This window comes from Choloepus didactylus, chromosome 1 (genome assembly GCF_015220235.1).
Source record: "Choloepus didactylus isolate mChoDid1 chromosome 1, mChoDid1.pri, whole genome shotgun sequence".
In the NCBI taxonomy this organism is placed as follows: Eukaryota; Metazoa; Chordata; class Mammalia; order Pilosa; family Megalonychidae; genus Choloepus; species Choloepus didactylus.
This window is the reverse complement of record NC_051307.1, coordinates 57121614-57141285: the sequence shown is the minus strand read 5'-3', so window position 1 is coordinate 57141285 and position 19672 is coordinate 57121614. Positions and strand designations below refer to the sequence as shown.

At 36.2% G+C, this 19672-nt stretch overlaps 1 protein-coding gene across 1 annotated transcript in view; it reads right to left on the bottom strand.

Annotated features, from left to right (window-relative positions):
* Positions 1 to 19393, bottom strand: part of EPHA6 (EPH receptor A6) — a 1002097-nt gene extending 982704 nt beyond the window's left edge. Inside the window, 2 exon segments of the mRNA XM_037834014.1 lie at positions 17822 to 17943; positions 17945 to 19393. Coding sequence (XP_037689942.1) covers positions 17822 to 17943; positions 17945 to 18207 — 385 coding nt within the window. The 5' untranslated portion in view covers positions 18208 to 19393.
* Between the last annotated feature and the right edge of the window lie 279 nt (positions 19394 to 19672).

Here is a 19672-nt window from a genome sequence, read left to right as displayed (position 1 = left end):
TAAAGCCCCCCAAACTGTGGAGCTGGCACCCCTCCCCCACGGGCATGGCAGGCTGAGCTGAAATACTTTCCTGTGGGAAAAAGAAACAGGTTACAGGGAAAAGTAACTCATCTAAGCTCCAACTGCAGTCTTAATTAACAAATTTGGACTACTAAATATAAGCTACAAGCACAGACAATCCCGGACAAAGCAGGAAAGGAACCTGAGGTTCCTCCAAGCAGAGTCGAGGCAGGGCTAATGGAAAAAATACATAAATAAATAAAAGCACAGGCTTTTGGAGATGGCAGCGCTCAGAATACTGGAAAACAGCTGTGTCCCAAGAAAAGGGACACAGAGAATTGGGTACCAACACCGGCCAACCAGTGAAACTGGGGGACTGGGGACTGGCTCTGAAAAGGGGCTTTTTCTCTTTTTCCTTTTTTTTTCTCTCACTCTAAGTAGCTAATTAGAGAAAGCCTCAGGCATTTTCAATTGTCAGCACTGACCCAGGCAAGGGTGAAGTTAACAGAGATAGAGAGACAAAGGAGGAATTCAAGTAGAGAAGGTAACTCCCTAAAGGGTGTATCTTCCCTAAGAAAAGGGGGGTGGGTCCTAGCTCAAGTGGCTGCCCTCCCTCAGAGAATTCAGACCCCAGGGCCAGGGGGGTGGGGGGGGGCTGGAAATAACTTAAGCTTGGCTTCTGACACCCTCAGCCCCTGCCCAGGACAGGGTCCACTGAGAACTAAAGAGACCACATGTCTTTATAACAGTGGAGAGCTGTGGGCTGACAAGCACCACCTGCTGGGCTGGATAGGAAAAGCACAGAGTCTAGAGGCCTCACAGGAAAGTCTTTCAATCTTCAAGGACTCACCCTCAGGGAAACCTCATACTGAATATAATCCTCTCTTCAGATCTGAGGCCATCTGGTCTGGAAAAATCTGAATGGGGTAATCAAAGAAACCAGATACCCAGACAACAAAACATTACAAATCACACTAGGAAAAACAAAGATATGGCCCAGTCAAAGGAACAAACTTACACTTCAACTGAGATACAGGAATTGAAACAATTAAAGATCTTCAAACAAATAAGCTAAATCAATTCAAAAATCAAATTAATGGGGTGAGGGAAGATACAGCAAAAGACATGAAAGATATAAATAAGACATTGGATGAACATAAGGAAGAACCTGAAAGTTTGAAAAAACAGTTGGCGGAATGTATGGGAATGAAAGGCACAATAGAAGAGATGAAAAACCCAATGGAGACACACAGCAGCAGATCTGAAAAGTCAGAAGAAAAGTTTCATGAACTACAGAACAGGACATCTGAAATCCTACACACAAAAGAACAGATGGGGAAAGAATGGAAAAATATGAGCAATGTCTTAGGAAACTGAATGACAACATGAAGCGCATGAATGTACATGTCATGGGAGTCCCAGAAGGAGAAGAGAAGCGAAAGGGGGCAGCAGCAATAATGGAGGAAATAATCACTGAAAATTTCCCGTCTCTTAAGAAAGACATAAAATTACAGATCCAAGAAGTGCATCATGCCCCAAACAGAATAGATTTGAATAGACCTATGCCTAGACACTTAATAAACAGATTATCAAATGTCAAGGGCAAAGAGAGAATTCTGGAAGTAGTAAGAGAAAAGCAATCCATTACATACAAGGATAGCTCGATAAGACTATGTGTGGATTTCTAAGTAGAAACTATGAAGGTGTGAAGGCAGCAATATGATATATTTAAGATATTGAAAGAAAAAAAACGCCAACCAAGAATTTTATATCTGGCAAAACTGTCATTCGAATATGAGGGAGAGTTTAAAATATTCTCAGACAGACAATGAGAGAGTTTGTAAACAAGATACCTGCTCTAAAGGAAATACTAAAGGAAGCATCAAAGACAGATAGGAAAAGACAGGAGAGTGAGGTTTGGAGCACAATATTGGATGATGATAGCACAATAATGTAAGTACACTGAACAAAGATGACTATGAGTATGGTTGAAAGACGAAGGTTAAGGGCATATAGGACACCAGAAGGAAAAATAGATGATCAAGACTACAACTGTATAACTTAGTGAAACCTTCAGTGGTCAATGATTTTGATAAAATGTACAAATATGTTTTTACATGGGGGAGAACAAATGAATGTAAACCTTGCAAGGTGTTAAAAAGGGAGTGATATTGGGGAAAAATACAATCAATGCAAACTAGAGACTACAGTTAACAGTAATATTGTAGTATGCTTCCTTTAACAAAGGCAATATACCAAAGCTAAATGCCTATAAGAGGGGGCATTGGTGGTGGTGTCTGACTTTTTTATTGTATTTTAACTTTTCTTTTGTTACTTTTTGTCATTTTTTTCTTTCTTTTTCTTTTTCTTTTGTCTTTTTCCTCTTTTCACCTGTTCCTCTTTCTTTGTGGAAGAAATGGAAATGTCCTTATATAGATAGTGGTGGTGAATGCATAACTACAAGATTATACAGGGAACTACTGAATGTTTACTTAGGATAGAATGTATAGTGTGTGAATAAAACTATCTACAAAATAAACAGAGGGATACAAGTGCTGGAGAAAATGTGGAGAAACGGATGTACCTAACCACCGTTGGTGGGGAAGTAGAATGGTGCATCCCATTTGGAGGGCAGTGTAGCGGTTCCACAGGAAGCTAAGCATGGGGTTGTCATATGGTTCTGCAATCTGGTTATTGGGTATTTACTTGGAAGAACTGAAAAGAGGGACAGGAATAGAAATTTGCACACTGGGGTTTATGGTGTCAGTATTCACGATTTGCAGTGGATGGAGGTGGCCTAAGGGTACATCAACTGATGAATGGAATGGCGAACTGTGGTGTATGTATACATGCAATGGAGAATGGAGCTGCTACAAGAAGGAGTGAAGTTGGGAGGTGAATGGACACTGAGGACAGTATGTTGGGTGAAATAAACCAGAAATGAAAAAAAAACTCACTTTTATAAAACCTTATAATACCTCACTAATATGGACTAACTATAATGTGCAAATACTAAGACCTGAGCCTGAGAGCATAGATTATCAAGGGAAGGCTTATTATAAAGGTTCCTAGATTGTAAGACCTTACACAGTTACACCTATTCCTGAGTTGGAATGGTTATTTTTAAGTTCTGAGATGCTGAGCTCTTTGTGTATAATGCGATCAGTTCCTGGAACTTTAGGTATCTATGTGATACCAGAGCCAGAGTCCAGCAGCTATGAATGTTAGCATTACCCCATACATCAAATGCTAAGGAGTCTGAAAAAAGAGATCAGACTTCAGTTAGAGATATGAACAAAATGGACTTGGTTAGGACTAAGGTAAATCAGACTAAAGAGTAAAGGGTAATATTGATGTTTTTAAAACTTCAATTTCTCTGTGAGACCAAAGGAAGGGACATTTGTTAGGTGCAAAATCTATATTGTTTGTAACACACTTGTAACCTGCATCATCAGTTTATTCAAAGATAATTACATGGAATGTTGAATAGGGAATGAAACCTGGTTGGTTTGTACAAGCTAGTGTGAAGCCCCAATACATCCCAGAGTAATCTGGGCAGAGAACAAAAATGTATTTGCAAAGTCCCCTTGAAAGGCTGGGGGAATTGTGGAAATATTAAATTTCCCCACCTGGGGAATTGATGATATTCTCACAAGCACTGGGGACTACCAATTTGGAAGGTCAAGCCCTCGATATTGGGGCTCGCGCTTATGAAGCTTGTTACTGCAGAGGAGAAGCTAAGCCTATTTAAAATGGTGCATAAGTGTCACTCCCAGATAACCTCTTTTGATGCTCAGATGTGGCATCTCTCTCTAAGCCAACTCTGCAGGTGAACTCACTGCACTTCCCCCGATATGGGACATGAATCCCAGGGGCGCACGTTTCCCTGGCAATGTGGGATATGACTTGCAGGGATGAGCATAGCTCTGGCATCGTGAGTTTGAAAAAGCATTTGTGGACCAAAAGGGGGAAGACAAATGAAACAAAATAAAGTTTAAGTGGCTGAGAGATCTCATATAGAGTCGAGAGGTCATTCTGCAGGTTATTCTTATGCATTATATAGATATCCCTTTGCAGTTTTTAGTGTACGAGAATAGCTGGAGAGAAATACCTGAAACTGTTGAACTGCAACCCAGTAGCCTTTATTCTTGAAGACAACTGTATAACTTACGTAGCTTACACTGTGTGACTCTGATTCTGAAAACTTTGTGGTGCCCACTCCCTTTATACAATGTATGGACAGACGAATAGAAAAAGAAGGACAAAAAGGAAATGAATAATAGGGAGGGATAGGGGGTTTGGGATGTTTTGGGTGTTCTTTTTTACTTTAATTCTTATTCTTTTTGTGTGTGTGGTAATGAAAATGCTCAAAAGTGATTGTGGTTATGAATTTACAACTAGATAATGGTACTGTGAACAGCTGATTATATACCACGGATGACTGTACGGTATGTGAATATATCTCAATAAAATTGAAAAAAAATTAAATAAGGCAAATAAATGCTCTAGTAGCAATAAGTAAATAAAATTAATCATAGAAATAATTTTAAAAATCTTAATTCTCTCTCTGCTTTTCTTTTTTTGATTGCCAATTGGGTATACCTTAATTCGCATGTGTTGAGTTTCTGTAAAATGAGGTCCTATTGTATACATAATGAACATGTGATTAAAAAGGGCAATTTTATTTAAAGTCATAACTAGTAACATCTGATAACAAAATAACTATATAAGCCTGGTTAAGAAATTCTTCTTTAATAAAGATTTTTTTTCTAAATAATTGTATTCTTTTAAAACAGAATATCATCTTTTAAGGGTTATGGGTTCAGTGTTCTATATTTTTTCAAGACATTAATATAGAGGAATAATATTTAAATTTAATATCTCTGCATTTTTAATATTCTAGAAGTTGCTTGAAATTCTGTTTCCCATTTAGAAAGTACATGGATCTAACAGGCTTAAGGCGTGCTTTCTTTTTCCTTTGTGGTTACTAATTTGCCTTATCAGCTTTGCCAAGTAACTTAATGTCCATATAAATTCCATTAGTAAAATAAGTACAGTAATTTATGCTACTTACTTACCTTAGAGAGGTGGAATAAAAAAGATAAAGTGGTAGAATTAAATTAATATACACAGTTGAAAAGCATTTGGTCTTCTTCTTTATTTTTGCTAATATGTCGAATCCTCCATCAACTGGAGAGACAATACATTTTTTTTATATGTGCATTTAATGGGGGAGACTGCTGAATGTAAATCATGTTGTTTTTCAGAAATACTCTATGTAAGTACAAACACCCAATGCTATCCATTTATTTTGAACTGACATTCCAAATTACTACAGGCTCAAGCAGGTAATATTTGCAGTATTTAAAGTAATATGACCTGAAATAGCATAAAAAGGAAAAAATGTATACACACTTTAAATTTATAGCTCTTTTTATTATAAAACAAAAATGAAATACTTGAGATTATGTGAACTACTCCAAGATAGTGGATAAAAAAAGTTTATAGAACAAAGAGCGCAGTGTTTCGAGTGTGCGTAGACAGATGATAGATGATGACAGACAGGAAGGAATGAAGGAAGAAATTACGGAACTGATACAAAGTTATGCGAGCTACAGTAATAGCTGAGTAAGCTATTTTTTAAAAAAAATTTGAACAAAATTCAATAACTCAAACTTAAGATACAATATTTATTTCAAATATATTTCATTTCCTATATATAATACTCATAAGCATTGGATACAGGATTTCAATCATCAAATCAGAATACTGTAAAGAATAAGGGGACAGGTGGCAGATGCTACCTCTACTTCCCGCTGAGAAAGGAAGACAGTACACACAGTGGCATGAATTGCCATATACCTAATTTTGAGAAGAAGTGTTCATTAATTCTTGAATACCAAAATGTTTAAAAACTATCAGTAGTTTTCAAGAACAGCAGAGCAAGCAAATGCCTCCTATATAGGTGTCGGCCATTCTTTTTCATGTGGATATTAGGTAAGTGGATTTGGGTTGATTCAGAGTTATATTGGAAGGTAAGAAACCCCACTTCAGAATGAGTTCTATTACTTGTAATTCTGCAACTGACCTTATGCCAGGGAATTTATAGTTAATATATAAAGTACCTGTACAGTGATTGGTAAACACATATTTTACTTCCCAATTGCCTATTGATCAATGTGTGGTGAGCCTTCAGAAGCAATCTAAGAGGGGAAAGAATGATGAGGGGGCAAACTGGGGGTGGGATGGGTGCTAAAGTCCACCTTGATATCCAAACAGTAATAAAAATAATTAAAAGTCAACCTTGGGGGAAATAGTTGGAATTAGCATGACATTTCTAAGTAGTATATAAAGAACTTAAGACATAAGAGCAAAAACATAATCATTCCAATTTAAAAATAGCTGAAGGAGAATGGAATATTCTCTTTCTTCACACTGGAATAGAATAAGTTCAAACTGCTACATTGGAAGTAGAGAACAACTTCACTGAACATGATAGTCTTGGACTTGAACAATAAACATATGAGTGACAAATAAGTTTAAGGGGAAATTAGTGATTTTTCCTTAGGTTTAGAAGTACATGTAAACCTCCTGGATTCTAGCACCCCATCAGGAGTAGAACTTCCAACCAACCTAGTGGTACATTTGGAGAATAAGATCCATAGCCTAATGAGTATTATGTATGTATGGAAGAAGATACATAAAATCATAATCTTTAGAATTAAGATATAAAAACTATGAAAATACCATCAATCCAGTAATGTGTGGTTACAAGTCAGATCCTGATGGCCTAGGATAATAATTTATTATGGGAGAAAAACAGAGATTTATAATTATTTAATTCTATGCCAGAGTATATATTTTTATGATGCGGCAATAAACAACCATAATTTAGGTACTGTGTAATGATTAAAGGACAAGAAATATATTAATTCAACCATCATATACCTTATATTTATTTTCGTAAGTTAGAAGTAATGTCTGCACTAGTATGTTATAATGATGATGACAGTGATAACAATAACAAACCTAGATGCATGCAAAGCAATGAGTAATCCATAAGATTTATGGGCAGATCTGTAATTTTTTTCTATTAATTTATTATTTAAAGTCCATCAGGTTTATCAAAATATCTGTAATTATTTTAATTAATTATTTCAAAAAAAGTTATCCTTTATATTGGAGAGAGAGGGAGGACCATGAAATGTTACATTTGAAAACAGGAGGATTATTGTAATTTAGAAACTTAGATTGATAGTTTCAGAGCTTTCTGACATTCTAAATATATAATTCTAAATGTCAACAGCTAATCATGGATAATCTGCTATTGATTTTTATCTGTTTTAAAATACCAAGCTCTGACAGCAATCTCTATGTGCTTCTAAAGGCACATTTCTCAAATATAAAGCACATGATCTATCAAAAAGGAACTTATCTAATTTATGAAGACAAATATTAAAGAATACCAGCAATCCCAAAATTCAGAAACATTGCAAAAAATAAATACTTAGGAGAATTAAAAAAGAGAAATAATTTTAAATGGTAGAAGATGGCAAATAACTATTTAAAGAAACATTTTTAATTTTTAAATTGCATATAATATAGACCATACAAGCACTTCAATTTTACCTCCATCTAAAGGTAAAACATCAGTAGATAAAACCATATGTAATCTTCATTAAAATTGAAATTTATTTATTGTATTTTTAAAAGTGCACCCCATCATTAAATATAATTTTTTTCAGTAGCACATCTTTAATTTATTGACCTATGTTAAAAAATAATAGGTCTTTAAAAGTCAGAACAATAGAAGAATATTCAAAAGGGTATTTCTGTTTCTAGATGGCTATACAAATATGCAAAAGAGAATAAGTTTTATTTTTTTTTAACGTGTTTTCTTCCAGTTTTTTTTTCCTAAACTTCATTTCTAATGATACAAACGACTAAGGACCAGTTTAACAAATCATCTTTATGTATATATTACATGCTTTGGAATATAGACAGAAAATGTTCTAAAAAAATTTTTTTAAAGAGTAGGGAAAAATTCTTTTAAGAAAAAGCCAAATTATACAATTTACTTAAAATTCCTATGTTCAAAGACATTATTCACTTGGATATTTACTTTTGTCTCTATATTCAGAGTAAGTGTTAATCTTTATATGCAGAATAACTAATCCAAAGTTACTTAAATATTGAGGTCTCTGGTGGGGTCACTCATTTTAATTCTCTCATTAATTTCCTATATTCATGATGATGAATACCGATAAATGTGAGACGCATTTTCATTTGCCACATGTAACCCAAGCTTCTTATTTGTTAGTGAAATTTTATATTATTTCCCCACATTTTATCTTTGCTAAATTGCTAGTATAGCAATTTTATAACATTGTCCTTGAAGCCAAGGGGTGGATCTTATTTGATTTCCAGCAGTCATATAAAGTTATAGCCAATATATGGCCATGACCAATATATTGAATATTTATTTTCAATGCCTCCACATATTAATCCATAGATCCTTGAGAACATGATTCTTATCTTTTCATCTTTGAAAACAATAGTTTGTAAATGTAACTAATCTATAGATCAGCTCAATAAGTTTTACCTTGATATATAAATTAATGTTTTAATTATTAACTGACATATAAGTAGCCTCATTAGCTAAATCTTAAGTCCTCAGAGGTTGGTGGAAATGACCCGCCTTGGGGTTTTCTGTGTCCAGCAGAGTGAAGAAACATTGTAGGTATCAATAAACTTCATTTAAAAATTTGATAAATTTTACATCTATTGTTGAGCTAGTGTCAGAATCCTAGAAAAATGTATCTGAATAAGCCATATACATTAAGAACTGAAGTGTTTATATCTAAGTGATAAAAATGAAAAGGAACAAAAAAATCCAAAGGTAACTATAAAAACATTGCAAGTAAGTAGTATTTGAGAACTCTATAACAGAAACATGCTAACAGTGTTATCCTGATTTTAAAGCTTCATAGCATTTTTAGGAAAATGCTATATCACTTGGTTTCATAAGCCTATTAAAACTTTAGAATATTAAACTTCAAAACAAATTCTTAAATTTTAATTCTGCATTGCTGGGTAAAGGTTTCCTGAGAAAAGCTAAAAAACAATGCATTCATATATAGATTTTTGGTCATAAACTAGTGAATATTATAAAGAATAGTATACATATACTTGTAATCAACAAACTAGCAAACTGTTATGTTAATAACCTATGTGAACAAAGTTTTTCTAATCATAAAATGAAGTTATTGTACTATAAGTACCATTATACTCTCAAATATCATAAAAAACAGTAAAATTAGATCATGTTTACTTACTTTTAGACTGTTAAGCAACACTTTCAAAGATTTTGTGTTTCTTTTTCAGATAAAAATTGAGATTCCTTGCATACTGTTCCTTCATTAACTTAAGCATATAAAATGGCCAAGATGACAGTGAACTTTCCTCATTAAATGTTCTAGGACTCTTAAAGTTTTCTGACTATTACAGCCTTTGTTTTCTGTTGAGGCATTATGCCAATTGCTAACAAGTGGACCAATATATAGATTTTATTATTCAAAACTGATGAAAACTATCTTATGATTTCATACAATGTCTCCTATCAGTTTGTTCAGCTATTTTCCTTCACACTTAATGGCAACTACTAATCATTTTCTCTTGCATTAACAGGATAAACATTATCTAAGTATACTGTAAAGAGTGGAGTAGAAGGAAATTTTCAGTATTAAAAATTAAAAAAAAAATGTTTTAGCTAAGAACATCAGACATATTTACTTGCAGAGGTTCAGGGACCTAGATTAGAGGATTGTTATCTATATATTTCCAGAGAGGATCCTTAACCAAATAGGCTCATATAAAAAACAGTACCATAATTCAACTTTTTTCCTTACACTTACTTTTCTTTCATCTTAATATGTTTAGCTACTTCGCTACTGCATTATATTTAAAAATCAATTTATATTTTTTATTTTATTGATTTTATTTACTGGCCTCTACACATATTTAATTTCACTTTTAAGGTATCTAATAGAAACATAAAGAACAATAGTTCTGCCTTAAAAGTGAAATAAGTGATATTAAGATATAATTCAACTCAAAATTTGAGGGGAATAATTTCAGTAAGTCTTACCTAGAATACATACTAATGTAAATCCCTTTTTATTTCCTTTATACAAAAGTATTTCTTTATTAACTTACTTAAAATATACCTAATTATAATCAACATGTATAGGCAAATTCCTAAATATGAATGTTTTTAAATTGTGGTGATTTTTATATAGAGAGCAAGCACTTTTCCTTATTCTAGATCTTACACTTATCTAAGAATGTGTCTCTATTTTCAATACCTATGTTCCACAAGATATATTATAACACAGAATACCCAATTTCTAAGGAGATGTTATTTTTTACCTCCTTTGATGAGAAAGTCAGTATTACTTTCACACCTGAAGTTATGAAATGAAAAAGGAGGAAGAGTGATGAGTTTTCAATTATATCCACCAAATACAGATCATCAAATAGGCTAATAGAGAATTCAACAATATCCTGGAAAGTAGCTGAAAACACACACTTTCATCCCAATTCTCATCTCAAAACTTACTTAAAACTATGTCACTGCTATTTTAAACTGAAAACTTGTATCCTCAACATGAATTATATTTTATAATTACCCACTCCAAATATAAACATCAGAACAGCCAAGTCTAACATTCTTTAAACAAAAGCACATGCCACACAGGTCAGTCTAGGGAAAGTCTTTAAATACGTGAAATTTATTTTTCTGTACACACAAATGTTTGTAAAATGTATACTTATATTTCTCATGTATTTAAATAGAACAACTATCCATCCATAAAACTAACATTAGCATATTCTTGTGAAACAGTTTTACAAATAAAACACACAAAATGGTAGGCAGTATTCCTTCACTCCCTTCCTTCTCATTCATCAATCTCAATTTTTAATCACATAAAAATCACCAATTGAAAAAGAAAATACAAATTACTAAAAGATATATAACATCAACAGAGCAGACTTGAGTTTCCAGAGAACTGAGACTGAGATGATATTCTTCGTTGTAGCCTCAGTACCTAGAAAATGCCTCATAATACGTGTTACTTAATATGTGGTTGCTGAGTGACTTCTGACCTTGAGATAAAATATAATGAAACATTAGATATTATTTTCAAATAGCAATAAATATTTTACAGGATGAGTGTTGATCATCAGTACCTATAATGTACTGATGACACAGTACAATACAGATAATGTACTGATAATATCAGTATTATACAAGAAATATATTTTTATTTTTTCTACATCATTATGGATCTACTTTCAACAAGACAGAAATTTTTCCTACCAGATTTGAAAACTGACTGGAAATTTTTCACTAGATCTTATATTCTGGGAGGGAAATTTCTCCTTCTATGGTTACATATGGCAAGCACCTTGTCTAGTATATAGTAGGACCTCAATACATATCTGTTTAAAAATGAATATAGTTCTGTTTAGTTTAAATATTTATAATTGAAAACTGAAATTGTATATCCTATAAGAAGCAATAATATAGTAAGGGAAGAACCATAACTAGAATATTCTTAGCACCAAAGTAAAAAGTAAGATTATAGGTTTAAATATATATTTAAGAATATTTGGAAATGTTTAAATTAAGTACCTACAAATTACAAATTTTCTAAATATATAGTAAATATACACAAATGTTGTTTAAGTTAGGTCTTTTTAGGCTTCTATATCTAATAATTATATTCATGTTATTAAAAGGTAACTCAAGGTAATGAGTAATTAGCTGGTCAGGGAAAATATAAAAATGAATGCAATTTGCAGTTTATCAATTAAAAGCCTAACATCTTCTTCCCTTTCCCCTGCCCCCAAGAATATCATATATACTAAAAGCTCATCTAGGTCTCTTTTAAGCTTTCTGAACATTTGATTTATTTGTCCTCTTCATTTAAACAAAATGCAGAAAGACAAGAAGACTAATGAAAAATATCAGAAAACATGCCTATTTCTGTATCACCTAGCCTTTTTGTTTTCAATACTAGCAATCTGACCCTAACAGATAAATAAAACTGGTGCACAAGCCAAACCTCCAAATATTGTTTTTTATTCGCTAAAACCTGGATTCTGTTGTATTATTATACTGCTTTGAACAGTTGTCCCTATTAACCAGTGCCATAATCCACTCTGACAAAAAAGTAACTAGATATGACGAGTTATGTCAGAAATTCATAGTTGCATTTGGCAAGCCAATATATAAGTGTATGTACACTAGATACAATGCTTTAAAACAGCAAAATTGCACTAAGATTATGTTTTAAATCATAGACAGTTTGAAATGAATAATATGGGAGATGAGCATCCCACCCTTGCTACATATTTTTGTTCCACCCCGACCCTCCTATGTCCTGTCAATTAGCAGCAATTACATAACACAGTTATGTTTTTAGAGAGGGTAATGGAAAATTAATTTGAGCTCCTTTAAAAGTGGTATAAATGTTGAATATTATAATTCTTTCTCTGTAAGAGCAAGATTGTCCCTGAAATTCTACCTCCAAAATATGTATCAAATCCTCCTTTTTCTCTCCATCTCCACTATCTCACCACTCTCAGCTGAGCCACCATAACGTCATTCCTGGACAACTGAAATATACTCCTAATTCTACACTTAACATTTTTCCAATCATTCTTTGCTCATTAGCTATAGTGCTCTTAAAATGTAAACTGGTTCATTTTATGCACTTGGTTAAAATCTCTCAATGGCTTCCTATATTGACTACAATCATATTAAAATTCATTTCCTTACCATGGCTCCTTTTCTACCCTGTAAGATCTAGAACCTATCTTTCAAACCTCGCTTTGTGCTACTCTCTTCCTTGCTCAGTAAGCTCCAGTAATAGGGATTCAATTCTTCAAATGCATCAACCTCATTTCCCTTCAAGGTCACTGCCCACCTAGAATGCACTTCTCACTCTTCACAACCGTCTTTCTCTTTACTCAGAATGAGGCAAAAATGTCAACTCCTCACACAAGCCTTTTCCAATCAACCCATTTAAAATAAAAAGTCCCTCCCGCAACTCTTTATCTCAATGTATTTGTAGCTTCCTCCACAGAATTTCTTATTACTTTCACTGTTTTATTTACTTACCTCCTTACTTTTTTTTTTTTAAGTCAGTCTCCCTTTCTAGAAAGTAAGTTCCATGAGGGCAGAAAACATGCCTGCCTTACTTACCCTTTTTTTCTCCAATATCTAAATTTTAGATTCTAAAACAATACTCAATGAAATACAGCAGAGGCAGAAGTAATATATTTTCCATTTTTTGAAGTGATGTAGGTCTAATGGAATTACAAGTTGATCAGAACACTGCAGACATATAAGCAGTTTAGTAGTCCTGTGTGAGTTTTAGTGATTACTCAATTGACAACATAGGTTGGACAAAGTCCATTTTTATTACTTAAGTATATATATATATATTGATCTCCACTATATTTATACATCCCCCCCCCCCCCCCCAGAAATACTGAATCAAGGACACAGTGAATCAACTTCTATTACCGTTCAGAGCTGTCTGATGTGCAGTGTGAGCAAGGACCTATTCTTTCACTATTTGGAACAAATGGAGCATGTAGTCAGGAGATACATTCGCGAGAAAAGAAAGAAAATGAAAGAGAAGAGATTGATAATGAGAATGATATGGTTGGTGGCTGTTACAGGGAAAGAGTTGATACAGGGAAATACAAGAAATCAATGATATCTTTATATATAAGTAGTTTATACTAGCAATGTTTCATGAAGTAACAAAAGACTTCCTTCTACACTAATATTTTCTAATATTAATTTTTGTAATACAAAAGGAACACAAATTCCTCATAGAAAAATTTGAAAATATATAAAAGAAAGAAGATTTAATGATTTAATCATTAATATGTCTTGTTCCATATTCCCCCCTTAGGAAAATCCAAATACATGTGCTTAATTCATTTGTACTATATTAGCTTACTTTTGGTTTGTAGAAGAGATCCTTAATGAACATCATATAATTTTTGTGCAAGAAAATTTTTAGGTATAGTCTTATCCTAAACCCAGAGCAAACAACACTTAAATGGTCAGCTACTGAATCTGTATATCGATGAAACTGTATCTTTCTACTTTAAATGCTAATCATGATTAATGCCACAATAACATTTCAATTTGTAAATGTATTAAAAATTCTAGGTTGATTTTATACTTATGGCTAACAAAAAGGCATTTGATTTCAATCTCTTGCACCGTTACAAGCTAAGAATAGTTTTTCCTGAAAACTAGTATCATTTAAATAAAGGGTCCTTAAGAAACATTCTTTGAAAAACATCCAGTTTTCCTAGTTTAACAAATGTTAAATATTTTTGAAACTTAAAGTTCATTCTTAAACTTTCTAAAACAATTTCTTCAATTTCTCAATTTCTATACATAAAAGAACAATATCCAACATCACAGTTTGTGAACAATATTTATGGCCGTTCAACTTATAGTAGGTCATAAATTTTGTTAAGCAGATATTTTTGTTTAGGTATATTCACTTGTACTTAACAACTCCATGGGTTTCACAGTCAATTCAGTCAAATTAGTGAATTCAGTGAAACCAACAGATAGTTGTTCTGCTTTTTTGTTTCATTTTTCACTGAATTGCATGAAGAAAAAAACTGATCTTAAGTCACGCAATATTGTCAGTAAAATAAGCTCATTAGACTCAGGTATCCAAACCACATTTAGATTTAATGAATTTTTTGAGTATCCAATTGATCATTTTTTGTATACATGAGCCACTAAAAAGTACTATTTGCTAAAGTATAGTAATCACAATAAATGAACCCCTGGTGGCTAGTAACCACTGTAATTGATATACATGGTTAACTTCCTCATGAAACAAGACTGATTTATATTCACCTAAGTGACTAACATAGAAATGAAAGGTTATATATTTTGAGAAGGTACAATCTGTTTTTTTAAATAAAATTTACCAATACCCAATTAATACTATGGCTTTAAACATAGACAAAATTAACGGAATAAGAGAAAGGTCTGAATACAAATCATGTTTTCACTTACTTAATCGGATGAAGTGATCTAGAAAACACCTCTACTTTCTGATTGATTCAAGGAGGTTTGGGTAATAGGAAGAGGGAGTCATATTGATTTAAGTTGTCTTAATAGTGTACAGCTTGACAGATAAAATACAACAGAAGATATCTTCCCTATAGCCAAATTACTCTTAGCATCACGCTAAGCACCACGTTAAAAGAATGAGGTGGTGCGCTTTTTTTGTCATTACCATCATTTTATCCTACCTAATTACGGAAAACTGGGGGAAAATAGGGGGAAGGAGATAGCGGGGTAGTGAATCCATTAATTTAAATAGTGAAGGACTTTATATAATCTAGCAAAAACATTTAAAAATTTACCTTGTGAATGTTCTTAATAAAGATGGCAAGTTATATAAAAAGGAAATTTTGCCATAAATTTAATCATAAAAATAAGTTTTTAAAATAAAACATTGATTCCATTAGCCCTTGAAGTGAACAATTATCAGAAAAATGAAAACCATCTCCTTGAAACTGAACAGTAATCATATTATTTATATTTATTTTATGGATATAAAGAATCAAATTTATATTTTATATTACTCTTTACATATCGTATGCATACTACTTTAATTATTCTGTAACGCCCTGTGTTTTTCAGTGTTTAGAAATTTGTTTTTTGATTTGTTAATTTATGAAACTACAAGTCAAGAAAATATCCCCCAAATGTTCATGGAATAACATTTAGAAGTTTGACATTTTATTAACCATTACTGTGATGATTTCAGTATTTGAAAGTTGTATCAATGTATTATCAGGAATCATAACTAATCACTATGACTTTAGGTTGTAAAAAGCATTTTATAAGCAATTATTTGTGTTTCATTTAAAAATATAATCATATTTTCTATAATCTTCTTTTAAATAACTCCCTCAAAACTTTAACGAATTTTAGGAACTATTTTATCCAAGTGTGGTCTTATGCAGTCTGTGTTTTTAGTACATTAACTCAAATTCAAATTAATTTTAATAGCCAACTTAAAGATCCTATTTAACTGATAGGTTAAACTGTGTTGTCCTCATTTGCTACCATTAAGTTAAGCTAATTGATAAACAAATAAATTACACATATTTTTACACATAAATGACTTCAAATAGTATGGGGAAAGCATTAATGAAGACCAAGTAAATAATTATGTGTTATGTTTTAATAGTCTACTTTCACAGAAGTATAAAAAGTAACTAACCCTTAGATATTTAACACCAGTAGTCCCTGAAAACAAATGAGATGAAATGTGAAGGTATGCACCACCAAAGGAGAGTATGGCTCTATAGCTGGATTTTATTAATATGATAACACTTCAAAGGCATAACATACATGTATGATGGCAGGCAAACTATAATAATAATAATCAAAACATGCCAAAAGTATATTTTTATTTGTATAAATGAGAACTGTATTTTATTCTTTAGAATTGTATTTCTAAATAAAATTAAACGGTAATGCTTATGAAAAAAAAACCAAGGCTGTATTCCTCTTTCCTCTTAACCTTTCCCCCTCACACAAAAAAAGTGTACTCTTTCATGACATCTGACTTCCAATTTTATATCTGCAAATTATTTTGAGACCCTGTAACATCTGTATAATATGTTAAGTGGGAACTAGATTTGACCACAACCGTTATATATTTGAATTCTTCAGAAAATTCTGACATAACAGGTGACATCTTGGTGGTTATCACAGCTTCAGTGAGAGTATTCAGCCAGATACGAGCTGGAAAACTTTTATGGTTGTTCGTCACCCAGTCTAGGAAGCTTCAGAACGAGCAGGTGACATTTTTACAGATTTTAAATATGCAGAGCAGAAATCAAATGAGACGTTTAACAAAGATTATTTGAATAGAAGGACAGGAAATGTTCATTCTAAGTACTTTCCATTCGATAAACCTGACTTTCACTTTTCACACTATTCACCTTCACTTTTACCACTTCACCCACCAAAACACACAAGCGGGTCCTCTCCACCGCAAAAAAAAAAGAAAAGAAAAAAAAAATCTGTTAGTGACTTGATTTTATGAATAAGACCTTCACATTCATAACTTAGAAATTTACACTTACGCATATTCACGCCACAACTGCAAGAAAGAGAAATCAAAACACTGATCTATGGGCAATTGGACTTAGGAATAATTTTGAACAAGTCTACCCTCGGCCTGGATAGACAGGGTAAGGGGACTGCAGCTGGACAGGGGCCGCAAAGAGTCAGCGAAGGCGAAAAGTTGATATTTGGCCACAATGTACAGCGGGAGAGATCTGCCTTTTATTAAGGCATGTGGGAGAACCAACGCGTTTCCCTGCTATGAGCGACCGCCACGATCCAGAACTCTCCATTAAGTCTGTGCCACCCAGCCTGACCTATGGAGACAGCGCAAGAGGGGTGGGGGCAGGGAGCGGCACCGCGGCCACCAGCGGTGGGACTCGGAGCTCACGCATCCTTCTAACGACATTTGGAAGCAGAAGGGTCCGCAGCTCATGGGGTCGCCGGTCCCGAACAGTGTGGAAAGGATGCTCTAATGAAAGGACATCGTCAAACCCCTCCTGTGACAAGCCCGGAGAAGCAGACCCGGAGACGAAGTTACCTGCAGGAGGCGGCGATCGGTGCACCGGTCCCTAAAGCACCCGCCTCCTCTAGCCCCCTCCCGCTTCTCCTCCCCGTCCCTACCTTGGTTGTTGGAGACGTGACTGCAGTCGCCAGACCAAGCTGTCAGCAGAGGAAAGAAGAAACCAAATTGCAAAAGCAATTCCCGGACTTCGTAGCCCCCCATGGCTCTCCAGGATTTCCTCTCTTGCCCTTAAAGAGAAGTGGCAGCAGCGCAGCCAGATGTCCTGGATAGGGTGGGAGTCCCGGTCCAAGTCTTCTTCCTCCTCCTCCTCCTCTTCCTCCTCCAGCCGGCCCGCAGGGGATGTCCGGGGGCGCCCCCCGCGCGAGGCCCCGGGGGCAGGGCACAAGGGTCCAGGCTGTCCAGATGCCGGTGCAGCTGCTTTGGAGGAGGACGCTGCCTGCGGCTCCGGGGAGCTCCTGGAGGCTGGAGGCGAGTGGAATTGCATCCACCACCGTGTCCCGCTCGCGCGAGGACTATTCACTTGGGCCCAGGAGAGCGCGCGCGCGCAGGAGCGAGCTCGAGCTGTGCTTTGGGGGAGGGGAGGGGAGGGGCGGGGAGGGGCGGGGGAGGGAGTCTCACGGCTGGGATGGGGTTGGGAGCGGGAGGGACATCGAGGTGGAGCAGGCAGCTGAGGAAGGCGGCCCGAGCGCCTCTTCGGACTCAAGTGGACACTTGCAGAGCCAAAAGCAGGGAGCTGCGCAGCTGCTGTGAAGAGGCGCGGGGCCGCGGGAACTTTCCTCTGGCTGGTACAGGGAGAGCGGTCAGAGCGAGCTGCCCATCTGCGCCCTCAGCCCCTCGCCTGAGTGGCGACGGCAGCTGCCCGCACTGTAGGAACCTTCAACTCAGCGGAGTCTGCGCTACGCTCCGGCAGTGGCAGCCGCTTTGCGGGCATCTCTGAGGCCGCATTTAGTCCCTTAAGCACTTTGCTCCCCATTTCGAGGCAGCAGCGACGACTGTTTTAGGACTAGTGAGCTCCCGACACCACCTTCCCCTTCGCATGCCTGCAGCTGGAAAGGGTAAGTGCTGTGGGCAGGTACTCCCGGTCCAAGGCGAGCTTTCTGATGGTGGCAGTCAGGCGGATAGCTCCTCAGCGCGAGTCGCCCAAACTTGCCCACTATGGCAGGCGCCTCAGCTTTGTGGCCTCCGTCACGGCTCCAAGTCGTAGGAAAACGAAGGTAGGGCAGAAGCAGCAAAGGGGAGTCACATGAGGCTGGTTATGCAGAAGTGCCTGGCGCCGGGGCTCACTGAGGTCTTCGCGTCGCCATGTGCGGTAGAGGTCACGAGCACTGTCGCACCCTTCGGCGCTGGGATTCCGAGGACACCGAAGGTCCGCGGCTAGAGGCGTCGAGTCGCGCGCTCTGAAGAACCCGCGTGCTGGCCTGTGCGCGGCCACAACCACAGTGGCGCCGCGTGTGCGGAAGGCGGACGACTCTCCCCGCGGGAACCGCCCCCTCACGGCACTCTCTCCCACCCAGCACACGGTTTGGCTGAAACCGCGGCCCTGGCTACTTAAATGGGACCACGCGGTCCCGGCTCCAAGTCCCGAGCAACACGGTGTGCTGACGGGGAGAGGGCCTGACGTCCGAGGTCCTCAAGCTCTCACCCCACGGCCGAGGCGAGCGCAGAGGCCAGGGCGGAAGCCGTGCTGCTGCTGAGCTCTGCCGAGCCCGGCGCTTTCCCGGCCGGATATTGCCAGTTAGGCGCTAGAGGGGGTTAGTCGACAAAGTAAAATTCCTCCACTGCTCGCAAGTGGAGCAGGCTAATCACACCAGTGACCAAAAGGAGGGGGGAATGCCCTCAGGCTAAACTTGCAGCGTCTGTTAAGGGCGCGCCAAGAAAAGCTTATCGCTGCCGTTGGGATTTCCATAGCTCTGTGTTTGTTATCATTATCAATTTATTCGGTGAAGGGA